This window comes from Strix aluco, chromosome 4, assembly GCF_031877795.1.
Source record: "Strix aluco isolate bStrAlu1 chromosome 4, bStrAlu1.hap1, whole genome shotgun sequence".
NCBI lineage: Eukaryota > Metazoa > Chordata > Aves > Strigiformes > Strigidae > Strix > Strix aluco.
In genome coordinates, this window is record NC_133934.1 from 50,542,858 (window position 1) to 50,569,654 (window position 26,797).

Here is a 26,797-nt window from a genome sequence, read left to right on the forward strand (position 1 = left end):
CAGTGGAGAGTGATCTGTGGAAGATGCATTTGCCTTGCTAACAGAGGGCAGCAGGAGCATAAGAGGGGAGGAAGACAGAGTGCATCATTTCCCAACAGCAGTCAGCATTTCTTCTTTGGTTTCCCCTCCACAAACCATCAGCAAACAAGTGTCACTAAGACACTGGGTCTTTGGGGGCATGTCTCTTGTCTGAAAGGCAAGGGATAAATGGTGCTTCCTCTGTGACATGTACGATGTGGCTTCCTGTTGCTCTGTAGTGTCTCCCTTGTGTTCTACATCAGGGCATTGCCCTTTTCTCTCTTACGTACTGTGACTCTGTTTCCACCACTGCCAGCCTAACCATCACCAAACTCAAGCATGAACTTAGTTTCACAATGTCTTCCGCAAGCTTGTCTGGGGGCAGGAAGGTCACTTGTGTGCAGTGGGAGGAGGCTGCGCTAAGGACACAGCTCTCAGTAGCACCGAGAGCACCCTGCACTCCAGGGAACAGCACAGAGCTTTGCCATAAAGCCAGCAGCTGGGTTACAATGCTCCCACACTCCCCTGATATTTCCACATACTTGCTTCTACTGGGCAGTTCAGCTGGCTCTAAACTATTGCAATAAAATGTATTTACGTCCTTGTCTCTTTTTGATGGAGCTAAGCTTCAAACCAGCTGCTCTGGCCCAGCAAGGTTCTGCCATGCTGCAGCCAGAGAAGCTGCCTAGCCTGTCTTTATCCTCCCCCTTGGAGGGGTACTGTGCCAGACAGTTAGCTGTCTTTAAAGACTTGTTATTGACATTTACACAAGGCTTAAAAAAAGAAAAAGGGTGTCTTTGTTGAAAAATAATTGCAGCTGGCGTGTTCCTTTGGTACAGATAAGTCAGAGCAGTCACCAAGCTAAGTACTCTGGCTTCTGGAACAGGGATGCGGGCAAGCCCTTCCAGCCAATGCATTAGTCACAGATCTCTCTGCTCCGATGTTGCTATGCAGTCTTGGGGGGAGGAAAGGCTCAAACTTCATAACTCAGGAGAAGCATGCTCAAAAGAGCATAAAAAAGAGGGTGAAACATTCAGGATATCTCCATAAATGCTTTAATAGCTTCCAGCTATTTCTGGTGTGGGAGTCTTCTTGAGACCATGGTGATGTCTTTATATTTAATGAATAAGGTTCAAGTGGAAAGAGATCTCTGAATGTCTGCTCCAAGCAGGACCACTCTCACAGCTAGTTGAGGTCACTCAAGGCCTCATCCATGTGAATGCTGATGACCTCAATGATGGAGATGCCACCACATCTCTGTGCCATGTCCCAGGGTTGCACTGCTCTCCTGGTGAAAAGACACGGTCCTCAGGAATCAAAGGAACTCTCACCAATGTTGCAGTCTTGCCAGAGCACCCTGTTTGTTCCAGCTTCTAGCCAGATTCAGCACATATGGATGTGAGGGGACAAGGTAAATGGCCATAGGACAAAAATATTTCAGGGCTGGCACATCCTAACCCATGTGTAGTTCAGGGCAAGGGAGCGGCTGCTGTTTGCATATGGCAAGGTACTTGCCATTCCCCAAGGCATCCTGCAGTAAAGGGTAGAGCCATAGTCCCAATACAATTGCTGGAAAACCCTGCTGCCAAAAGCTGAAGACCTAAACTAACCTGCAGCCCACCTTCCAGTGACATCCCTCAAGGTCAGTCTGAGCAAACCAGACTCCAGTTTCCTTCCCAGCACTCAATATTCAGCAGTAGGGAACTCATGATCTCCTGAGCCTGATTTCCATCTTTATGGTCCCTGCCAGGACAAAACTGGAGCATTATCAGCAGGAGTGTAATTCCTTGGTGTTTGTGTGGTGACACTCCAGCACTATGGAGACAGAGACTTTTATAGGAAGAAATATAATAGTCCTCCCCAGCCCCACTCAGGGTTTTACGACTGTTCCCCTTTCACACATTATTCCCCTGGACACCTGGCAGGTGTTGCTTCTCCTGCATTTCCATACTTGTTGTGATTTATTGGCATCTGGGAGAGCATCAGAAATGCAGAGTGTTTATTCATCTATAAGGTCAGCTAAATGTGTCCTTGATGGTGTGGCAAGACAGGGCTCAGGGTAGCTCGAGGTGATGTGGTGACAAAAACCATGAGAGGCACCTTCCACCCCTCCCTCAACAGCACACACGGTCACTGGGGTAAGACATGTTGGCACAGGTCTCCCTCTTGGGATGAGGACTGTCACAGCCCAGCTCTACTGTCTCCAAGAAGCTGTCTCCAAGCACATCAACTCACAATAGGAGGCAAACTAAAAATAAATAAATCTATTGAACCCTCTACTTCTCCATGGTGGCTTCTGCAGGAGAACTTCACTTCAGAGACCAGAACAATTATCACTTGAATGTTTTATAGCCGTGCAAGCAATTATAGCAGACACGTACTAACTTTTAAGTTGGTGGTCAACAAGATTTCTTAGAAAACCAATGAATCTACACACAAATCTTTCAGTGCTTCTAAATGCCCTGCAATAACATCCCAGTGCGGGTAAACAGTGAGCCATAAAGCCAGCAGGGATGCACTCACTGAGGGTTAATAGCAGGATGACTGAGCATTTTAGTAATTTTTCCTTTTTTTAGTTTTGGTGTTACTGCAAGGAAACACAGCTTTTGTTCAGGCAAGCTGTGTTGTGAGTGTTATTTCTGCTAATAGGTATCCTGTTTTAGTCTAAAATTGAAGAATTGAGTATTTATTAACAGTTTAGTACAAAAAGCTTTTGTCATTACTTATCTGCATCAAACTGGATTTAGTGTCTAACCACTTACCTCAACAAATACGGGCACTGCACACATGCCTTGGTGGCCTGCTCTGAGACCTGGGAAACCCATGGCATTCTCAGACTGCTTAGCACCCTCAGAACCCAAGGGGTGGGTGTCTTTGAGGGCTGGGCACCATGTGAGATGGTTCCAGCTGGCAACTCAGGATCACTTTGAAACGGAAAGCAGAGTTATCTCCCTCTGAAATAAGAGAAATATGTGCTAGCAAGGAAAGATCTCCAAGGGCCTTGTCTTGGCCACAGTAATGCCTGTAGGAGGCATCTGTGCCCTGGGTGAGGGGATCAGGAGCTTGCCTTGGCCATCCTCCTCTGGCACACTGACAACATGGAGCAACTCAGCTGTGCTGGGAAAAGTCCATCGTTGGCCTTAAGGTGACTGGATGAGAAAACAGGACACTGGCCACGTCAGCCACCCCTGCCCCTTGCCTCTCTTCTCCTCTTCCTGGAGCAATTTCTCAGGTTGGGGACAGGACCCAGGTGTTCAGTTCGGCACGTGTTGGCCCACATGGCCATGGGGCACAGAGGTGGCCTGGCAGGGGACAGCACATACCTACTTCCTTATCACTTGTTCTCAGCTCCCTTGTCGAGGACACCAGAGCCCACGCTTATGCATGAAGAAGTCACACAGGGAAGGCATAGAAATTCATGCCAATGACAAGTTAGTGAGCTTACATGAAAAACACAGCATGCTTTTTTAAGGATGTGGGGGCAACCAACTGGTTGCATGAGCTCTGCATCTCTTGCTACCATACTACCTGCCAGCAGCTGCGTAGTGGTCCTCCAAGTCTGCTCGTCCCCTTCCCTGCCAGATCAGGTCTCAGGTAATGCAGGCACAACACTGTCTGGTCCTCCCCAAGAATGTTCCCTATCCCAAGAGCAGAGCATTGACCTGCCTTCCAATAGCCAGGCAGAACCACTGACAGGCAGAAAGCAGTGCTAAAGATACTCTCAGGTTGGTGTGCTTCATGCTGTGCACATCCTCCAAAGCAGGTCTTGTGCTGTTCCTCAAGTTGGCTCCACGCTGTTTGGTAGAGCCAACCCTTCACTTGCCTGCAGCCTAGATTATTCACCTGCAGATGTCTACTAGACCAGGCATTATTTCTGAGTGCTTGTTGTAACTTGTCTTGTTGCCTGCGGTGCTGTCTTGTTGGATGTGGCTCAGAAAGCACGATGAATTGAGTGGGGTCCTTTCAGCACAAACTGTAATTCTCATATGGTCCCTCTGGTCCAGCAGCAGCACCTGCCAGAACTGGCAAAATAGCCCGTCTTATAAAGACGGTTTGCTAGACTGACTTGTGGGTGCCAAGCTGAAGGTGGCCAAATTCTGGGTACATTAACCAACCTCCAAATAACCATACAACCCCCCTCCCAAGCAAAACAATGGGATATGGGAAGCCATGGCTCCAGGTCATTTCCGTGAAGCTAAATACCCTGTATAAGGCTATAGGATGGCCTGCACTCCTACTGAGGAGACAGAGGAGCCCAAGTTCTGGAGTGGTGGCAGGGTCAGGCCATCTCTGACCCCTGTCATGGAGTGGAGAATGTGGTTTCACGTTGTAGGGCCTGGGACAAGTCCCTCGTGCTGAGTTACACCACTAGGCATCAGAAACACTCACTCCTCTTGCTTGCTGTGTGCTTGGAAGGGCTAAGTTCATCAAAACTGTAGCTGGAGTATGTCAGCTTGGGAAAATTCTGCCTCACAGATGAATGTCTGGGATGAAAGTGCCAGCATGCCTACACACTGTGCCAAGCTGAGCCAACACAGGCTCTCAGGTTCCCTCTGTTTTAATACAGCTAAGCTCATGCTCAGCATTAAAGCACTGCTTAGATCCCCAGACATTGCTTTGCACAGCCACACTGCAGAAGGTGCAGCTCTTTTGAACATCCCTAAGCTAGCTGTCAACTTGAGCCATGCTTTTCATCAGGCTGAGAATGGGCTGCAGGTCAGTCTCAGTGGTCCCTTTGCTGAATGGAAACAGGTCAGCATTCTGATGCAGCACATGCAGTTATTCATCTTTTCTTGTCATCAGTCAGCTCCTTACAGCAAAGCCCCCCAGTGATGACAGGCATCTCCCCCCATCACGGGTAGGAAGAGCAAGGGAGAAAGAAGGCCTCAGCTTGGCTTTCTAGTTAACAAAATGAGAGATCTGCCAGAGTCTGGAAAAAGAGCCCATGTGGCAGGACCCTGCAGCTCCACCCTCAGGGAATTTGCATTTCTGACGCTCAATCTTCCTACTTGAGAGAATACACTTCCAGGATCAGCTGCACGCAGAGAGACTTATAAGCCAGTCCAGTACAACTTACTTTAAATAAGGCTCCACCCAGCTCTAGCTGAAGCCAAACGGAAGCAAAGGCTCTTTTCTTCTGAAATACACAGGAGGTCATAAGCTAGCTTGGGGCTGTATTTTCAGCTCTAACGTTGCTTTTCAGCTCTGCTGCTTGTGTTCGTGCTTGGCCGCTTATCCCTTTCCAAATTCCAGTGGTGGATTGCCTTTGTTTCCTTAACGATGTGAAGAAGAAAGGGGTTTGGACACGATCTTACAGGAAAAGAGCGAATGCAATTTATAGCATCTTGCACCAAGGGAGCACTGAGAACAACTAGGAGCCTCAAACTCATCTGAACCTGAACCAGTAGCCAGATTTTATCAAGGTGATGACCCAGCAAGAGGAATGGGTGGGCAGTAACCAAGGGGAGTTCCAAGCTGCGGTATAGACTCTGAGAAAATAAAAGACTGGCACATCTGAATCCTGGGGAGATCTCCAGAACTCAAACTTTTCCATTGATCAGAGAGAGCGATCCCTTCTCAGAGGATTGACCTTTTGGTATGGAGCAGCTCCACGGCCCATCAGACCAAGCTGTAAATACAGCCCCAGGGAACCAGACGACTCCAAACTGGTACAATTATTGAACTGTGGGAATGAATAATCATCCAAACATCTTTCTCCAGGCGATGCAGGGAAGAAATGCCACCAACCATGTGAAAATTGAGACCATATGCTTCTAGGATGCTTTCTGAGAGAAGCGTGCTTGACAAAGCTGGAGTGAGGTCAAGGCTGGTTCCAAGGTCAGACCCCAGCACAGCAGTCCCTCCTCTTCTGGTACCAGGGACTCTCCCAACTCTGGTCATTATTTCCACTGCAGCCAGTGCCTACTTTTCTGCACTACCTAGTGAAAGGCTGAAAGTCCTTCAAGGCCAAGACAGAGCTTGTGCTTTATTTGTTTGAAAAAAAATGAATGCTAGAAAAAACAGATGCTGAAGAACTGCCTCTGGCCTCCCCCATCTGTGCATGAAGCCTCTCCTTCTGCCTCTCTTTCCGTTTGGCAGGTGTTGTCTGGACCAGAGCCATAGATAGATGCAGGATCTATTTTCTGTTGAGCATGCAAAAGAGAAGTTGTTGCCTGGCATAGCCCATGCCAGAAAACTCTTTGGTATGCACTTTAGCAGCTGATCTGATAATACAGAGGTGCTAGCCTCTGTCCTCTGTGCTTCATTCCTCAAAGAAGCAGGGAAGTTGTTGCTTTTTCTTTCCATGAGGAAGCTGATGGACATAACCTGGCACCTGAAAGGGGTTCTTCCACAGTGCAATTAGTTTCTGGGAATTTGGGGATCTTTCACATCCTGAAAGATGGCATTTTCCACCTCTTTGGAGGCCTGTTGCTCCTTTGGATTTCTGTGTGCCAGTAATGGAGCCTCATATGTGCATATGTTGGAGCCTCCCTGACGCTTTGGCCTGGTTATCCTGTCCTGAACAGCCTCAGCTACAGCTCCCACATTTCTGGAGGGCACGTACCAAAGGCTGGGAAACTGAGAGAAAGCAAAGCAAGCCCTAATCAAGCAAGGCAGCTAGTTATTACCAAGCTGTTATTTCTACTGCAAGAAGCCCTGGAGCAGCAAAACTGCTTGCCTCGTGTATGTTCATTAGCAGCACGGATAAGAGCAGCATTGATTGCAGGCTATAATTAGATCTCTGGGACCTTTCTGGACTGGCTTTCTCTGGCATTGTGCTACTTTGAAAGCACTTCCAATTTCTTTTCTCATTCTTTTTCTCTTTTTTGAATGGTTGGGATGGCATTTCCCTATTCAGCAGATTTGGGACAGTTTCTGTTTTCTCCATTGTGGCTCACAGAGCTCTCCCCAACATGGTGCCACAAGCTCCACACCACAGAGTTAGCAAAAGCTCCATTGTTTAACCACTCCTGGTCCCTTGGGCTGTAGAGTTGGCCAGGCTGTAGCTCTCTTCTTAGCACTGCATGGCTAACCTGCCAGGCAGCCCTGCCCGCTTCAGTTAGCTTGCCAAGATGTAGTTTCATGAGCATCTTCTTCTGATGATGACTCTGAGTTTCCTGGAATTGCTTTCTTAGCATGTTCTGCGCAGCCAGCCTAGAGCACTCCCAGAAGAGATGGATGCAGTAAGCCAACGCTAAGCACATACTCCCGGCACGGTGGCCTACATGGAAATTATTACTCTTCCCCTGGAGTGCTGGAAAACAGCCTGAGCATCCACTCAATGAAAACAGGGGAGGAAGCATGAAGGGAAAGACCCACAGCACAAAGGCCCAGTGTTCATGAATCGACACTCCACATGGTAAAAGGGACCCAGGGGTCTCCCTGCTTCTGGCTTCCCCTGCAAAATGCTGGTGTGTTGGAGACAACCACTGAACAAGGCCCTGCAGTGGGCTTGGGCCTTCTGGCCTGCACCACATTCATCTTTCTTTGCCACATCCACAGACCATTCCTGTATCTTCTGCTGCGCCGCCCACACAGCAGCCGGGAGGCAAGGGCAGAGGTGCTGGCAGCCCAGCTGGCATTACGGAGCCAGAGGCAAACACGCACACCAAAGCTTGGCTGACCCGTGTACTGAAGCAGGGTACCTGAGGAAGCATGTTTGTACTTCTGGTTTTGAACCCAAAGCCAAACTGATTGAGATTAAAGCATATTTTCTGAGTGGCACTCTCTTTGAGGACAGAAATTCACCCAGGACAAAACATTTTGGTGATGAGCTACTTTTTGGCTTCCTACGTTCTCATTGGAGACTTGCTGATCTTACACTGACGTGTAATCTGAACTAGATATACTGAGTGCCTGCCTCTTCCCGATACCTTCAGACAGCAATGCAAACTCTGACCCACCCAATGCAAGTTAATCATGCTCTTTTCTGCAATGTCAACATGAATTTTACCCTATTGTTTGTGCTTCAAAGCTATGTGAATTGTTGGAAGCAATTTTATCTTTATTCCATAGCCTCCCCTTCCCTTTCCCTTCTCTAATCTTAAATTGCTTTTCTGCCCATTTAAAGTTAAAGTTCTGCTCTGAGAAATGACTTTGTGAAACTGTATTTGCTTATGTATTAAATTTGTTCCCTGATTGAGATCTAAGCCAGACCTGCTGAGGTTAGTGTCTCTCATATGGTAACATTGCTTGTTAGTCCTCTGAACCCAGGAAGAACCAGTCCAGCAAAGGGAGCAGGTGTTTTATTCTGGGTGATTTTCTAATTACCTTTATCAGCTCTGCACGTGCAAACCACCAGTATCTAGCCAAAAAGTCATCACTGGCAGAACATGGCCTGGCTGGAGCTGAGAAGCTTGATTATAAGCAAGAGGTGAAAAAGAAATTACAAGCTTGAGTTTCAGAGCCCAGCACAGACTCTGACTTAGCTCACGCTGATTAGCAGCCAAAAATTTAAGATCAAGATCACTATCTGTGGATATGGCACAAAGAAGTTCCCCAAACCGAGCAGCATGATTCGGGTCTCCCCATTGACTTTCTTTTACATGTAGGTGATTTTTGATCCACAAAGGTCTTTTGGTACCTAACTCCCCATCTCCCCTGTAGGTCTTACATGTTGTCTAGAGCAGCCAGTCATAAACCAGGCTTTGGCAATGCCATCAAATAATTTCCAGCACAGAACAGCTGGAGCAGTAGAACAAGAACGTTTCTAACCAGCACGGGCTACAGACAGAGCCTCTCTCTCCCAAAATAACCATGGGTTCTCAGTAAATCAGTCCGGCGGGAAGAAGAAACAGCCACCACCATTTCTGTCCCAAGGTATTTGACAAGGCAATGCATAGTTTGCACTGGAGCCAAAGTCCATTAGTTTAGCAACAAAAAGCCGGCAGCACCTGACTTTCTAATGTAACCTGATACCACTATTTAATGTCTACAGTGTGAATTATTAACAGAGTCCCACCCAATGCTTTATCAGTGGGAGGCTGGAAAAATCACCTACTTTCAAGAGCAGGTTCAATTTCTTTCGTCTGACCTAGATTCTATAATTCCCCCCCTATCTTAGCCTTGTTTACACTTCTAAATTGATACACATGACGTGTGGCTTACCACCCTTCAATGAAAAGATGAACAAGGGGGTGAAGGTCACTGTTACCTGTCTATTGGACAGGGACAAGCTGAAGGGGAGGCAAAGAGAGAGAGAGAGAGGGTGGTACTGTTTTCTTTTGATATAGTTTGGCACTGAAACTGCACAACGCCTAAAAATAAATTGAATTTTTAAAGGACACTATGACAGAGACAGGTTTGTGGGGTAAAGACAAATCCTTTCCTGGCCAGACAGAAACTCAGGTCATCTCTGTCTCTTCAAGGCCAGTCTATCATGCTCCTGTCTTCCCGTTGCCCTGCGCTCCCCTGGCAATCTCCCTGATAGAAGCCCACATTTCAAGTGTCCCATTCCCCTCCTGGTCTCCTGTCCCCATCTCTGTTTCCCTCTGGAAATCCACTGCTGATAGAGGAGCCCATCATATCATCCTCACTTCTATCAGGGACCGAGCCATGCTCCAGGTTTCTCCTGAGATGTCTGCAGCTAAGTGGTACTTGGGCATTTGGATGCTCCTGCTGCCCATGCAAGCTGACCAGCCAGCCATGCTGTGACGTGAGAAACGTGACAGCCATGCTGCTCAAGGGCTTGGCTTCTCGCCCGATAATTGGCTTGAAGAAGAAGGAGAAAAAAATTGTTTGCAAGAGTATCATGGAGAGACATCAAGACGGGGCTATTAATAACAGCAAGACGTAACCTGCAGGCCACATGTCACGAGGCCTCATGGTGAGGCCATCGTGTGGTATGTGCAACTCAATGTGCCTTCGTGGAGAGGCAAATGTAACCCTCACCCTGTGGACCTGCAGTACTCAACCTTTACACTGAATATGCCAGTGCTTTGTGATGTTCTTGGGAAACACCTCAGGACCCCCAGGAGTGCTTCTCCCTTCTATGAATGACCTTTGCTTGATCCTGTGCCCATTCCCTACCACTGCAGAGGATGCCACAATGGGCAGGTATCATCTTTCCTAATCCTCACTTAGCTGAGCTGCCATACCTAGACACAGACTAAAAGAGCCTTTGACTCACCATGGGCAGTTGCTCCCACAAACTGCTCCATTGGGAGCTCACCCTGCAGGAAGCTACAGGACCACACAGAGGCTGCGCGGCCGGGCAAAGCAGGCAGCATATCCAGCAGACAGCAAGTCAGGCTTCCCTCTGTGACACATGGGTCTCTGCCCTGGTGGACACAGTGCCTTAGGCTGGCGACCTGCCTGTCTGTCCCCTGCAGCTGCTCACTGTCATGGAAGTCCCTCCATCCATGGACTGCAGATTCAGATGCTTTTACCTCAGATCATACTGCATTTATTTGTAGGACCTCAAGAATTTTCATTGCCTTGTTTCCTGGCCATCTTTCTAATTTTTCCAGGGAAATTAGGGCTGCCATTTCATGCCACATTCAAAATCCTGGAAAGTTATTGCAAGCGAATGCCCTCACTTGTCATTGAGATGTGCAGTCTCAACTCCCCTTTACACAACCCTTGCTTTTGCACACAGACCACAGCCCTCTTTCTGAGGGATCCAGTCTGCTATCCAGCACCTCACAGACCTCTGGTGATATTATACCCAGCACAAACCATTCCTCCGTGGAGTCCAAGTGTCTCCCTTTTCTGCCAGCATCATGCAGAGACAATGTCCTGCTCCCTCCCGGCAGTACTTTCTCTTCTGCAAACTACAACTGGCTCCTGCTTTACAGCAGTGAAAGCAAGATCTCTATTTCAATGTGTTACTAGGAAGTGAAATTATTTCACAGTATTTGCCAAAATATCCTTCTTCCCAGCTTTCAGTACGACCAGGAGTGAAAGGAAGATGCAGCTCTAATTTCATCTGCTTGAACAAGTGTTTGGCATGCAGTTTTCATGGGGTAGACCCCAGGGAAAGCCTAACTGCCCACATGGGACCCAGCTTCCAGGACTACTCACTCCCCATGACTGTCAGGTCTCTCCAGCCAAGGGCAGAGGCCAGCAAGGACCCCAGCCACATGTGTGAACCAAACCCTGGTGTTAGATCAAGAGTGGGGATGGCCTTAGGGGTGACTCCATCCATGTTGAGAATAGATGCTGAGACAAGGTGCTCTGCACAGGGTACACACCTCGGGGCACAGGTAAATAACTCCCCCTTTAAAGAGGAGATGGAAGGAGGCCAGTGATCTGGGAGGGACTGGCAGCTGTGCTGAGGGACAGAAGGGCAGCCTGGGAGAGGCTGGAGAAGGCTGATAAGGAAAGGTGGAGAAACCCCACCCTCTTCCTCATTCCTCGTCAGTGGCTTTGCTATCCCCTCCTGCCACTTCCAATACACAACCACCAGGAAAACAGCTGTTGGTTGGTGAGAGGGTGTGCCTTTGGGCTGAAGGAGGAGGAAGGGACCTGGAGAAGAACCTCGAGGCCAGAAAGGCAGGTGAAGATGTCCCAGCACCACCAAATGGGAATGATGGGAGACTTGAGACTGAAGGAAATGGCAGTGGGAGGCCTTTTCTGTTTGCACCATGTGCCCTCACAGGTCTGAGGAAGGAAAGCAGGGTTCTCCAGGCTCACCATGGCCATCCTACTCCACCATAGTGCTCCACAGTAGAGGAGAGTGAGGAACTAGAGAGAGATCACTCCTTTGCCCAAGGCACAGCAGCAACCACAGATGAGGATGCCTCAAGGTGAGGTAAGTTGCACATTTCTCCTCCGCCCAGCAAGCAGCTCTGCACAGCAGATTCCTCTGAGGAAAGGAGGAGAAGAATGTGTGTCACACCCTGACCAGAAGCCAGCCAGCAGCTTATAGTCACATCAGCTGTCATAAAACTGCAAAATAACCTTGTAGCTTAGCCAAGCCAAACCCCGTTGCTCTGAAATTAATGTAGTAAAGCAACTCCAGTCAGAAGGCCCATGGGAGACACCCCAAAAGAAAGACATAAAGTTTTCTTAAAGTTGCTTGCAGGGTAGGTTAAGAAGGCCTTCTTCAGATGATGATGAATGGTCATCTAAGCACAGGGTAGCAGAATCAGCAGGGATTTTGCTGGAGCCAGTTAGACTTTGGAGGCAAAAAATTCTTCCCATGAGATAACGAAGTTGCTTAGGACCAAGCTTTTCATAAGAAAAGTCTGGCCCAAGCAATGGCTTGGTTAAGAAGAAAACCGTAAGATTTTTAAAAGGCCAAACATCAAGTGTTTTAAAACTGCGTGATGAAACATTTGGAGAAACCCAACCCAAAATATCCCTTGAGCCTTAATTCACATTTGCTTTGACCCTCCATCCTGGTTTGGGCTGAGGAAAGAGTGAAAACTCTATAGTTCTCTTGGCACAAGCAAACCCCTCCCTACAAGGGTGTTTGAATTAACTGTGAGAAAGGCCTGAAGGCTCACAGGGAGCAGTGCCTGCATAAGGCACAGCTATGGCTTTCTCCCCACTGAAACCCAGGCACTCAACTTAGGCCTTGCATTTGCTCTTCAGAGAGGCTTTTAACCAAAAAGAAGGATTAGCATGGAAAAAATGACTCTGTGGGTACTGCGTTGGAGTCTGGGGCTTCCTTGACTCATAGCGTTGGCAGAGCATCCCAAGCTGGACTTCAAAGTTGGACCCAGGCCTTGGAGACCTTAAAATCCCAGTGGGACTCAAGGCCCGCTGTCTGGAAAGGTTCTCTGCCGGGCTCTGAGCCTGCTCCTCCTTACCCTGGGCAGGGTTATTGCTGCTTGTTGGCTCCAAACCTTTCTTCTGGTGAGAGCAGTCATATTTTCTCCAGCTGCTTTAAGTTTCCATTCCTCAACTGTTAACCCTCACACCAGAGACAGCTGTGAACTCACAGGATACCTGTCTACCCCCTTGGTGTGAATCCCGAATTTCTTTAGTTTCTCCCAGAAGAAAGTGGAGAGAAGACAGCCCTCCTTATTACTGCCTCCATGGCACAGGCTAACGAGAACATGTGCCAGCTATTCCTTTCTCTGAGATAACATGAACAGAGCCCATCACAGACATGGGATGCATGCAGCTGCCATTCCACCTTTCTCCTGCTTCCAGCAATATCAAATCAATGATGCTGTTAAAGCAGTGAAACCACTGTCTTGTATGGACGTAACCAACACCAATTCACAGACCTTCCACGGCAAGGACCAATCCAAACAAATCAGGCAGCAATCAGTGCCAAGACCTGGAGATGGGAGAAGCCTGGAAAGGCAGGGGAGGGGAGGTTTTCCAAGAGGTGAGGAGGAAATGGTGTATCTTTTCAGCAAGTTTGTGAAGTTGAGATGGCAGCCTGCAAAGAAATGAAAGGATACGCAGTGCTGGGCCTTGGTGCAGAGGAGCCAATGCTCCTACAGACAGCAAAAGCCCCTCAAAAAGAGGTGTCCAACTGGCTGCCCTTTGAGCCAGCCTGGAGGATCTCAAAGGATTTCAGGATGAAGGAAGTAGCAGGCAGATCATGGTGTCAGGCAGAAAGCACCAGTGCAGCTCCAGGCAGCCTTTTGCACAAACGGCTGAATGCAGACAGAACGAAGGTCAAACAGGAGACAGAGAAGAGGGAAGCCTGGATATCTGCCCAAGACTACTGAGGAGCAGTCTGACTGGGAAAGATCAGTCCTACAAAGCTCTAAGGGCCAGCACCACTTTGCTGGGTTTGCTCTTGCAGCGAGAGGTGTGTGACAAGCTCCCAGCCCAGGCCATGCTGATGGACCTGAACGTGACCGCAGAGGAATGCTGTAAAGCAAAGGCATTCACAGGAGATGAAGGCCATGGTGGACATTTTGGTGATGATTACCAGGTTTTAAGCCTCTTGGCAAGGTTTCCAGACATGGAATTTTCCTCATGAAGTCATCTGATATACTCGCGCTGGAGTCGGAACCTCACCATCTTCCATATAGGGAAACAAACCTTGTGTCACTCCCTGCCCCCCCGGGCCCCTGCATTTCTAAATCCTGTTTAAAAATAGGATGTCTCTGAGTTCAGCCTCCCCTAGTGGAAACCATAGGAACAGTTGCTATCCAAAACATTGTTGGCCTGGGTTGTGTACACCAAAAGACTGTAAAAGTGGAGTGCAGAAAGCCAGTGACCTCAGGAGAAGGAAAAATGGCTGCAAAGTTACTCCCTCTGCATTCAAACGTGTTTCTTTCTCAGCCAGTGCCTGCCAAAGGAGACAAATGCTGTTTAATTATTCAGCCCCCAAAGTCATTAAGTAGACTAGTACCAAGCTAGCTGAAGTCTGACATCTTTGTTTTCTTTTTTTTTGTGGGGTTTTTTTTCAAATGAGCATACTACATTTCCTTCAAAAAACATCTTTGCCGTGCAAAAAAACAAAAGCCAGCAGTCCATGTTTAATTTGGTCCCTGTATGTTTGGCTTACGTGCACTTTAGGAGAGAGAGTGAAGTGTGCAAACATGGGAACAGGGCCAGCATTTGCAAAATTAATGAGGAAAAAAAAAAACAACACAGTCTCTGCTTCTGCAGAAGCACTGCCTCCCATGAATTTATACTTACACAACCAACCAACAGAAAAGCATGCAGCATGGTCACTTGTGCTTAGCTTTCTTTCCATTCTTCCTCCAGCAGCACAGGGATATCAGGTCTGGGTAGTTTCTCAGCCTGTGATGCTGTGAGAGAGGAACAGGACAGTTGAATAAGCTCTCTGCAGTCTTTCTGTCAGTCAGATCTGCCTTGGTCAAACATTGTTCCTAGGAAGGTCAGAAGTCTACTGGAAGGAGGGAACTGCTGCAGCAGACTGAAAGCCTACTTTCAGACAGAAAACACCCATGCAACTTTTCCTCCAAAGCAAAAATCAAGGCTGAACAGACTAGTAGTGGGAATCCTTCTCTAATGACTTCACGCTCCATGTGACTTGGTGCAGGACCACTGGTAGTCAGAGTTCCCTGTCGCTGCTGGCTCCTGAGAGCAGAAAGCCAGACTGGAGGTACTGAGATCTAGGATGCTCATGTTGTTCCATGCCACTCGGCAACCAGACAAGTACATCACAGCAGATCTCAGCCCATTCCCAGGAAGAGGGCAGGGGAGGAAGCAGGTTCTTTGGGTCCCAGTGCCAAATCTGAGATGATGTGACTTAATGCCAGAGGCCCACAGTGACTGTAGATGAACACTGGGTAGCAACACCACATTCAAGCACACCAGCATGGGACACAGCTGGACTGCTGTGGCCAGGCCTCCATCCACCATAAAGGACTAGAATCATACAATGTCAGACCTCCAAGAAGGAGCTACACATGCAGCTGATGGTGTGTCCAAACTGTAAGACCAACAGCTTGCCTCTGGCAGAATAAGTGCTCTTCACTCTCAACTCTGAGCAGTTGATCAAGGTAACCTCACTGTGGTTTCCCACCCAGAGACCTTTTCTATGTTCCTCTGAAGACAAGCAGAGTACAGACCACCTTTGAGTCAGACGCTTGGCTCTGAGCAGACCACGTTAAGCAGAACCCAGCAACTAGAAGGCCTTCTCAAGCAGAAAAAGGCTCTCAAATGTGTTCAAAAAATATCTAGAGCCCTACAGCCCTGTGTGGCAACACCAAGAAAAGAAATTCTGAAGAGACGACTTCGTACTGGACAAACACAGGCAAGCGACTGGCCGTGAATTTCTCAACAACCCTGAAACTCAAAGCTTCCTTCCTGGATGTTATTTTCTGTTAAGCACAATCCTTAAACAGAGAGTGTTTTCAGCAGTGCAAGTAGAAACTATTGCAGCTGGCTTAAGCGATGGACAACCATTGTGAAAATGCCTACAATGGTGCAAGCATCCAGTAGGACCTATTTTCTGGAGGTTACTGCCCCCTGATATATGTGTTTTTCATCTCTCATCACTGGTTGTGCTTGACTCCCCACAAAAGATTGTCTGAACTCACCTGGCCAACATTTTGCTCCAGTTAGAGCTGTAAAAAACGACATCCGAAAATGCAATGACCTTTCTCAAGATGAGACTCTCATCACCCCAGGGACACTTTCAGATGTTTGACATCTGGAGCATGCACAGTGTGGAAATTTATCCTCAGCTGATTCTTATAAAGTAAATAAGAACACAACGCCTCTGCAAAACTGATACATCCCAGGGGACTGCAAATACCTGAAAATTGGAATAATGTGTAGGGTAAACACTACTTTTGTACTTTCTTATATTTTCCTTGATAGAGATCAAAAGACTTTCTGTATATTAATAAAGCAAGAATTCTGTGTTTCAGTAGGCCACAGACAAATCAAGAGCCTGTAGTATCAAACATTGACAACTTTAGAAAAAGAACCTAGGGCTGGGAAAAAAAATCATTAGCAACTTGGGACAAACTTGGGTGCTTTTTTAGGAGCCTTGTGAAAGGCTAGAAGTTAAAATTGGCCTGAGCATCTCATGTAATGCTTACGGCTACACACACCCTCCTGCTTTTTCTGGAGAACTGGCTACTAGCACTGGCCATGACTTGGAAGCCATTGGTCCTTCTCACCTCTGACTCCTTCTTGGGTGACCTTGGAAATGTACTTGGGGTCACCCTGAACACCTAAAAAAGGGCTGGATATAGGCAGTAAGCAAAACCGTTAAGTTCCATGTCTTGCCTTGACCCTCTCCTGAGTCCTGATGCTCTCTGAGCGCATTCAGATTCTCCCTGCCTGACGTGACATTTCCCCATGTGTCAAGAGCTCAGAAGTGCCTTGAGTAAAAGATGGGAGCACCACACCCTGCCTCTCCCCTACAGTCATGGCTCAGGAGAACGGCATGTCTCTGTCCATCACACGTACACCATTTATAACAGAAAGCACCCTGTCCAAGGACTGTTCCCACCTTGCCGGTGAGGAGTGTGGTTTTCTGCCAACTTATTCTTTTTTTGGGCCTGTTTATATATAATCACTGCCTGGCTCACTCCAGTTTATTGACATCTTTCTTCCGGAGGTCCTCAAACTGGACACCGTGCTTCTGATACAACCCCACAAACACTGAGCAGAGGGAGACCAATCATCTCCTCTGCTCCCATCACCTGGGTACAAGCTTGGCAGGAGAGATCACCCCTGAGGACAGAAGACATGTAGCTCCAGAACATCAAGGATACTTTTTGGCTCATCCAAAAACTGGAGTGAAACTGGATAAGCACCACTTAGAACTGTGCTTAGAAGTGTGGTTATTCTGAAAGAGAGACTGCTACACCTCAAAGCTGACAACCTCTGCAGAAGTCAGGGCAGCAGCTGGGAGACAGGGTGTTCTTGTGGACACTGAATCCCTGGGAACATGGACTGCTGGAAAGGTTTAGTCACTGGCAAAGATGCATCTGGGTGTTAAGTTTATGCTGGAATTACATTTGCATATTATCTATTCAGAAGCCCATTTCTTTTCCATCTTGTACAATCTTGTTTTCTGAGTCCCTTAGCACTCACTGAAGACTCCTTTTCATATTGAGCCTGCTAGTATTGGGGTTAAGATGAACTGGAACAAAACCTATCGCTTTGTGGACAGAGGGTGTCTTACACTCATCAGAAAAGGCAGAGAGGGGAGATGTTACCTACAGAAGCCTTGAGAGGATTCAGAGTCTGAGAAGTGGGTATCAACTAAGCTCTCAGTGGATCCTGAATGAATACCACTGCCAATGGTAAGATGGTGATGGGGAAGAAAAAGTGCCATAAGGCTGAACTCTGGGAAGGCATTTCAGATAGCAACCTGAAGCCAGCAACCCCCCCGACCCACAGCTCTGTTTTCAGTCTCCTCTAGAATAACATTGGCTGCTTTACAAGTTTGGTGTTGGCAAGCTGGTTAAAGAATTTGTGCCTGATTTGCCAGGTAGTGATGCTGTCACACAAGGTCAAAGTTGCCTATGAAATAGTGTGGGCCCCAGGCCAGGCCAAACACAGAGACAAGCCCACAATAGCATTAGCTGCCAAACTCAGAAAGCCTTTGACTGCAGCATTATTACCTAAATTTAAGGGCAGCAGGACTGGTTGAATTATTCATTGCAAGCAAACTCTCTGGCAAACCTTAGCCCTGCTACCTGTTAACAGACTGCGGGCAAACTGCCTTTCTGTTTACAGATGTTTGTTACGCAGAAGTGTACGAACTGTTCATGCAAAACACATTTCAGCCTAGGAGCTGTCTGACACTCCTTTATTTCTGCAACTCCCTGCCCATGAGTTGTACCGTGCCTCAGATGATAAAGTAGTATCCCTGCTCCCTGCAGTACCTGTAAGTCCTATCCATGGGCAGAAGAGAGATTCAGCCCAGGGAGGAGGAGGATTCTGCCTGTGAAATGTGTGGGTAGATTCCACCATCTTTTTTTGCAGATGCTTATGCATGTGTTCGCTTGTATCCATTTTTCACTCTTGTTTTCCTCTGGGAGATTATCCTCTTTCTCCAGAGGGGTTTTTTGCCTGTCTGGGGGACCAGACTAGAGACAGTGCTGAGACTCCACCGTTAGACGCACTTCTCTTACTGCTGTCCCTCTGTTTGCAGCCAGTGCTCTGTCCCTTTCTGCCTTCAACAGTCTCACAGCCATTTCCAACTCTCTTGGCTAAATAATCAAAACAAAGCACTCCCATGCTTCTGGAACAGGCTAGTGCTGTGCTATCAGTGTGGCAGGCACATCCCTCTGAAGCCTTGCACTACCCTTTCCAGAGGCAGAGCTCTGTTACCAGGGTCAGTCTTTAGCACAGAAAAACCCCTTTCTGGGAAGAGGAAGGATGGGGCTGAAGGCAGCCTAGAAAGACTGGCTGCTCAAAATTTATGAAGGGAAAATAAAGCACAGGAGTAACACTTTTCTTTTTCTCATTTTTTTTTTTTCCCCCTTCCCTTTTTTTTTTTTTTTTGCATTCTTCTTTTTGCAGGGGAGGGCCAGTTCTCTTGTCAACCCCTTTCACGTATAGTCAGCTATGTCACAGTTGTCTTACAAGGCTGGGTTCACTGCCTAGCACTCTAGTTTGCTCCACTTATTCTCAGGCAGTTGCACAGAAAGCAGCTCTGTCCTGCTCATGCAGGAAGTGCCTTTTCATGTTCCAACAGCAGGAAGGAGACAACAGTCTCAGGCGCTGTGGTTTGTGCAGACAGCCACAGAGATAGTTTGGCAGGCAAAAGTTGCCCTGAGAGGGAGTGACACCTAACCCTGAAAGCACTAAGAGAAGGCATCCCAAATGCAGTGTTTGGCTCTAAGAAACTGAAAAGCTGAAATCCCTTCTTCCAAGCTTAAATACTCACACCAAATCTCTACCAAAAAATAAGCATCACTCTTTCCTCACTTCAGCAAGTGCTTCAGAGACTCTTCCCAACTTTGAATCAGTTCAAGACTTCCTAAAGGCCAAAGGCTAAGCACCCCGATCTGCAGTTGAGGACCTCGGCAAGTAACTGATTTCCTTAAGATCAGCTCCTCCACCACTCCTGTGCAAACAGGCATTATAGCAAAAGGTGATCCCAACCTTAACAATCCTATAGCAGCTGTCACTATTCATTTTCACTGAAGTGCAGAAACAACTAAATTCAGATCCAGCTGTCTTCCTCCTGTGTTTTTTGGGAAGCCTAATGAGTGAATCAAACAGAAACATGTCCTCATTTTCCAAAGCCTTCAGTGTTTGGGAGATGATGTCTTGGCCTCACAATTGCATTCCCTCTCCTGGCTGCCTGAAATCCCCATCTCTCTAGCAAAGGGTCTGTGGAAGTTCATATGCTGTACAGCAGCAGCACAGCTTCTACCTTCCAGCTAAGTCATATTAAGAGGCAGCAAAGACCCATGGTACAATTCATCCTCTGGAGGTACTCTTCTCTTCCTGTTAAGCTGACTGGGCCACCGGCTTGCTCCAGGGTCACCATTCCAGTGCCCACACACAGGTAATGAGCAGTAGCACTACTGGAGATATCTCAGGTCTCCAGTCTGGCCTCCAGCTGCTGCTTCAGAAGACAGGAGGACTTTGTATGCTTTGTGCATACAGCTCAGATACCAGAGGGCACCAGACAGCTATGTTTAGGTAACTAAATCTTCCCCCTAGCAGCCCCTACGGGTCTAATTCTTCAAGAGCTTAAGATAGAGTGAATTATGTGCTGTTTGTGCCAAGCTCTTCTGAGACAGGAAGAAACAAAGTGGAATTGGAAACAGGACTAGAGTGAAAACTATAAATCTATGGTAAACCCACCAAGAGGGAATCATTTCTAATCAACAGACATCCTCTTGTCTCCTTAAGAAAACAACCTCCTAGTTGGTCTCCATTTCCTCATTAAACTCTGCCAAAAATGCACACCTCATCATGCTTCCTTGAGATGTTCTGTAGACTATGTCTGGAAAGACTCACAGACTCCTTTTCCATTTCAAGGCCCACCATTTGAGGTTGTAGCCTTCAGAGTGAATAACCAAACCTGTTTTGTGGTGGAACACTGCAGTCCCCTGCCATACTTTGAGTTTGTCCTGGTGTTGGTAGATCCTGGAAGGATGGCTCCAAGCACAGGCAGGTTGCCCTTTACATTGTGTGGGATCCCAGCAGTGCAGTAAGTTAGCACACTGATAAGGCACCAATAAGTGGTCCACAGACACTTTGCAACCTGAGGATTTGCCTGCATATATGCTCCCAAGACCACTTTTCACACTCACATGAAGCCAAAATAAATCCAATGACATGGATCAGGAGAGGATCCTGGTGAGACATTCTAGTGCTACTGCTAAAATCACTGGCAGCTATCAGTTCCCAGCAAGCTCTCAAGAGTAAGAGTCTGTTGCAGGAAACCAAGGAGCAGAAAAAAAAGTGTCAGAGCTTGCTTGTAAAGTAGCAAAATCAAGCCATAAGCGAAAGAGTCTGGACAGCTGGAGAAGGTGACTTGAAAAGATGACTCCACCCCAAAGACACTGGACCAAGAATGAACACTTTGCATTCTAGCACTGCCTGTGCACTGGTGGATCTCTCTTCTTGCAGCCACACTGCAGCAAAGCTAAAGGTGAGACTATAGAAAGTGAATTATTCTAAAAAATCCCAACCTGATTACACTCATGCATACTCACACACATATAATCACAAGTAGTATGATGTGTTTCCACATGGTCAGTCCAGAATGTGAGCATCCGTGCTCTTTCCAGGATTACTTGCAATGAGATGGAAGAAAAAAAGACGCCAGCTATCTTCCCCCATCCTCCTGAACTCTCAAGTTGGTGAGCATACACATTTTGGATGTGCTGTCTGTACCTGTAGGAGTCTGACCTGTGATTAGCATCCTCTTGTTCTATCCCTGTGAATCATTAGGATATATTTGCTGTCTTTTGTCTCCTTATCTCTACGACTAGTGAACAGAGCAGTGGTTGTCTGCCAGGTTGAAGGGTAGTTGGTGTGGATGAAGAAACAGAAGTCATCCAGAGTATGTGAAGACAGTTCAGTCCATTCTACATGTGCTCCAGAACTCAAAGATTGAGGGGGGGGCAGAAAGCACTTTCAAGACATTTATATTCTAAAAGAGAGACAACTATGTACAAAGGGCTTTAGAGCATGAGAAATGGGCTGAGCTGCAGGACGTGCTTGAGAAGTTTTTGTGCAATTTTTTTCAAAGATTATGTATATGACAGAAAAGAACAGGAGGAACAGATGGAAAGCTCCCCGCAGCAATGGTCAGGTAGCCGCAGCCACCAGCTCAGAAGCTGTGAAGCCCTTTCATATACACTGTAAACATAGTTGGACAAGCTTACTATATACCCAGTGGCACACAGCCAAGTTCTATGTTCTTCACCCCTCAGACACAAAAGCTGATGTTTCCACCACAGAGTAGTTCGCTCACTACCACAGCTACCAGGAGGGACCCGAATTAGGTCTGTGGTCAATTGGCTCAAGAAAGAAGCCTTGAGCATAACTGCCTTGGTTCAAGACAGAGTTCCATCCAGTATGACCCATCTATTGCAACCTCTGCGAAAATGTTTCACACGCAAACAGAATTAGCCAAGCACAGAGGAGTTCATTCACTCTCTGCCAAATCATGCCATTAAACAACCAAAAAATTCTCATGTCAATGTCAATCAGTGTCCACCAAGGTGGGCAGGTCTCTTGGCTGGAGGACAGGAAGAAGGCATTTCTATTTTCTGCCTGAAAGGGAGCTAAATCATAGGCTGTTACAGTGATTCTGTTTTCATAGTGAAAGAGCATTGTCTGAGGATCATTCATGTTGAAAGCCTCGATCCAACACTTACAAGAACATCACCATCTCCCAGACTAAACTACGGAAGAAAACTTCCAGCCGATACATTGAGGCGTAGTTTTTGTAATACAATTGGTCTCCTCTATGGAGCTGCCACCATCTCAGCCTGATAATATCTTGCTCTGTGCTAAGTGCTGCACCCCTGCTAGGATTGCTCCACAAAAACAGCCAGCAAGGCTGATCAAGGTCCTACAGAGCTTCACAGTGCCACACTCCAAAGTGTTAAACAGCTGCACAATGCTAAATGCTACACAACTATCACAAGAATGTCTTGCTCTGAACAAAATCCATTCTTTGTCACATGCGCCTGTACTTGACAGAACAAAAACATATTCTCAGCACCACTGTGTTTCTTCTAAAGTGCTTCAAATTTCCCAGTCCTCCTGAAACCATATGTAGATCTCTTCATCTTCCCAATCCCTCAAATATAAAGATCTTCTAAAAGTTTGTGAGTTTAAAAACATTACTTTCCTTTTTCAAGGCCAACACAAGTTTTCCATGCTTGAAGCCTAATGACAATCTGTCAGAAAAATCAAAGGCCTTTGAATGGGTTTACTCGCTGAATCTAGCAAAGCATCACTCTACCTCCTCCACGTGATGCTACGCTTACCAGTGCAGCTCTAGTGTTGAAACAAATAACCATCACACAAACAAATACCCATCACACAATCTGACTTAACTGGCATTCAGTTTCAAAATGACCCTGTCCTTGCCATGATTTTTAATCTCTCATGGTAGCAGCAGCCCCAGAGGAGATGTGCATGCGATAGCATGCATGAATGAAAGCACCATTAAACTATGAGAATTTGTCACAAACTTTTTGCCATGACTTGTGAAGGAAGCCGAGAGATTCTCCATTTATTTATACTGTCCTCTGTACTGTTAGTATCTGTTAAATGGCTGCAGCATTCAGGAACCGCAACGCCACACTATACAAGCTCCTAACAAGGCAGCAGTCCCTGATCTGATAAGGTTTCTGTAAGACCTGATCTTAACAGTTAGGCTAGCAGCACAGACAAGATTACAGCATAGAGTACAGCTGCTTCCAGACATGGCTTGTTAGAAAATCAGTACAAGCAGGGTCAGGGAAGGACTATTTCATGTAAGCAAAACAAGCAAGAACAAGGAATGAGCCAGTAAATTCCAGAGAAGCCAGCCCTAAAACCAGCAAATTTGAAGTGTTTGAGAAGGGTCTGAAGAAGAAACATGCCTGTGTGGCTCTGTAGATTAACAGAGGGAAATGAAGCACCAGCACAGCTGAAGGAACCTGCTCCCAAAGATCTGCAGCATGCCAACAGATGGGCTTTGCAGGCACCACACCAATCCCCTCCAATGCTGGATAAGGATGCCCAATTTCCTTTTCAGCCATGTCCCATCCAGGCTGCTCAATTCAAATAAATGCCCCTTATCTACAGGGCTGCCTGTTTACTGAAGACTGCCAAGTGTGGTGACCTGCTTGACAGATATTACTCTCATCAGGACATGGTTTAACTTTCCAAACTAATACATCGCAAGACTGTATTGGTAAGAAAGAACAGCTGTCTATCAGTAATGAGAAAGAGTCCTCTGAAGAGTAAAGCTGGTCTGAAGGCCCTGTCTGTGACCAAAAACACATGGAAAACTCCCAGTTAACTAAGTGATCTCAGCAGCAGATTAAGACTACCAGACAATCCGCAGCTTGTTTTTCCCCTTAACTGATTTTCACAGAACCAGAGCAGTGATGCTTGGAAAGGAGGTCTCTTGTCCAGCCTCCCATTTGGAGCAGAGCTATCACTAACACGAGGTCAGGGGACTGGCTCCATCTTCCCTCTCTTTGTAGAGGACAGCAATACATGATGATGCTATCCCCCAGATTGTGCTTAAATACAGCCAATCTTAGCACAGAAGCAGTCAGTCACCCCCTCTGTAAATGCCATTAGGCATCCCAAAAAGCCTGTTCTCAAAGTTCATCAACTGTATTAAACACTCAGATTATACAGATAGGTATAAGCACACACCTGGCCCACCCTGCCAAGATCAGCTAATAACATGCCACGTCTCCCTTCTTTTTAGGTCTCTATCACCTTAGTCCATATCTGCATGAATAGAAAACACAAACATTCAAGTGTTTTCAAGTGAGAAAGGAAGGCACTTTGAGTGTCATACTGCTGGCTGCTATACCTGTCTTTAAATTACATACAAAGCACTGTCATGCTGCTCAAAGCATAAGCATTCAACTACTTATCAATTCAAACTATGAATTATTATGAAATAAAGGAACAAGAGACCTCCAAATCAGATTGCAGTCATAAATAAATGTAAGCGATGCCCAAGTGTGGTGTTCTGCTGAGCATGGAGCTGTCTGGGAAGGTGTGTCACACTTCACAGCCAGCCTGCAGCCCAGGACCTGCACACCACCCCAAAGCTGAACACAAGCACGATGAAGCAATTCCTGCTTGTTGGGACATCTTTGGCTCACAGAGGTCCATTTGGCTACGTGTGCTTTTTAAAAATCAACATCGCTGAAACAGGGAACATAAACAAAGGAGGTCAGAATCACCTGCAAGTTCTTTACCAATGCAAGATCATTACTACCATTCACTTCAAACAGCAAAAAAACACTATTAGCAATAACTTGGCCAGGAAAGTAGGCAAAACCCCCCCCACTATATATGCAAGAAGCATCACAAGATTTACAGTTAACATATGCAGTCATGACCACACTGAGTTATGAGTTAAGGTCACAGGAGCAGGGCATGGTACTACCCATGGGGCACCCCTGAACTGAGTGGCCAGAGGACAGCTGCCTGAGCCATGCAATCACATCCCTAATCAGAACACACCCAGAGGTCACCTCTGCCATAAAGAGGTGTCCAAGGCTCTTGCCATTTGCTTGAAAAAGCCTTTTCTCCATGTAAGGCCACTTAGTGCAAAGCAGTTACGCTCCTTTAATTTAAGGAGCACATTCCTGAAGCTACTTCAGGCTTTCCTCCCACAACACAAAGTCCTCCCATTTAGAGAGGGCAAAAGCCAGTCAGTGTTGGAGGCTGTGAATGCGCAAAGACCAGACTAGAAGGAACCCATGAGAGAATCAACTTCTCATCCTCCAAAGCCTTGTCTGCATCCATACTTGTGGATCAGCACCCTGTTCTCCACTGGATGAGCAGAAAGGTCTTCTAAAATTAAGTGTTACCCTGCTCCCTACTACGGCTGTTCAGCCAGGCCACAGCTCAATACAAGGTAGAGCCGAAGCACGGACCAACCACCACCTTCCTACCCCACGTATCGCCATTAGCAGAATCCTTGTGGTATGCTGCCACTGTTACCCACGGGGTTGTCAAATATAAAGTCCTTGAGAAGGGGCTAGAAGGGTCTTGGTTACAACAGGATGATGTTCTATACATTTAGTCCATTTTGAAAGCCTCCACTCAGTAACTGGGTCTCTTGACTCCTATCCTCCACAAGTTTCTTTTTAAAGGGCCTTCCCCCACCCCCCCACCCCCGATTAAAAAGAACATACAAAGATCAGATCTTACCTAGCACAAACTTCTTTCCAGGTGAGGCAAAAGTTCACCAACAGAAGAAAAAGGGAAAGGGAGGACTTAAAAAACAGGCTTGGGAACTATAGGGTGAGAGAAATGAGTTGTCCTTCAGCAAAGCTGTGGTGAAAAAACACTGCTTCTGCAAGGTCACTAGGGAGCAGGGAAGGCCTGCAGTAAAGTGCCGAGAGCTCTCCAAGGGCATAAGAGCATCAACTCAAGGTGAACTGAGGTTTTTTTAGTTATTTCTACTGCTGGGAACAGCCCCCTCCTCATTACAATGTTAATTTACAAAAAAATATGGAAACAACTACCTTGTTAAACTAAATTTTTTAATTACCTTATTATAAGACAAGCCTAGACAGGAGCAGTTCCTATGGACAACTGACCTGCTGAGACTTGCCCCTGTAGCCACCTCACTAGGAGGTTGATGGAAGGCTACAAACTGTTGTGACCTCTTCTTCCCCATGCAGCTAGCAACATTTGCTCATTGAGGCAGAGAGGTTATTGCTCTTTAACCTGCCAGAGAAACCTTTTTTCCTCTCCAACACAACCCCAAGATTCTGTGAATCTCTCTCATTCATATAAATACGTATTAAGAAATCTACTTGAAAGTGCTCATGTTGAAATTTGTCTGCAACTCCTTTGTTTAAAGTTCGCTAGTGTTCGCAGTAGTGGTAGAATTGCTCAAGTACAGCTCCTGAAATGTGAAATTAAAAAAAAACAAAACAAAACAACCACAAAACAAGGCCTCTCGCTCCATCAGCAGGATGTTTGCATGGGTGCTTTTTTCTGCATAAAAAAGAGATTGTTTCTTATATAGCTGTCAATTTTTCCAGCATGGGATGACTCTAATAAATCAGCAAGCTTCTCTGGACAAACAAACGCGATCAACCTGAAAAAACACTATTTGGCTGAACACAAGCGTCACTACTAAAATCACCATACCACATATTTCTTTTCCTCAGATGCCTCCTTCCCCTTTAGTATGAATGCATCCAGAAAATTTACCCCTTTACTGAATGTTGTGAACTCGTCACGTTCATGAGATTTAAGCCCC

General features: G+C 46.7%; 1 protein-coding gene across 3 annotated transcripts in view; it reads right to left on the reverse strand.

Annotated features, from left to right (window-relative positions):
• Window positions 1–1,059: 1,059 nt before the first annotated feature.
• Window positions 1,060–26,797, reverse strand: part of ERI1 (exoribonuclease 1) — a 38,531-nt gene continuing 12,793 nt past the window's right edge. The window contains exons 7-8 of one of the 3 annotated variants that reach the window (XM_074823042.1): window positions 14,572–14,684; window positions 1,060–1,306 (exon numbers count right to left, since the gene is read on the reverse strand). In XM_074823042.1, the coding sequence (XP_074679143.1) occupies window positions 14,604–14,684 (81 nt within the window). In that variant the 3' untranslated portion in view covers window positions 1,060–1,306; window positions 14,572–14,603. Of the gene's footprint in view, window positions 1,307–10,400; window positions 11,825–14,005; window positions 14,219–14,571; window positions 14,685–26,797 lie in introns of those variants that run through there. The other 2 variants (XM_074823039.1, XM_074823041.1) reach the window with 2 other exon arrangements.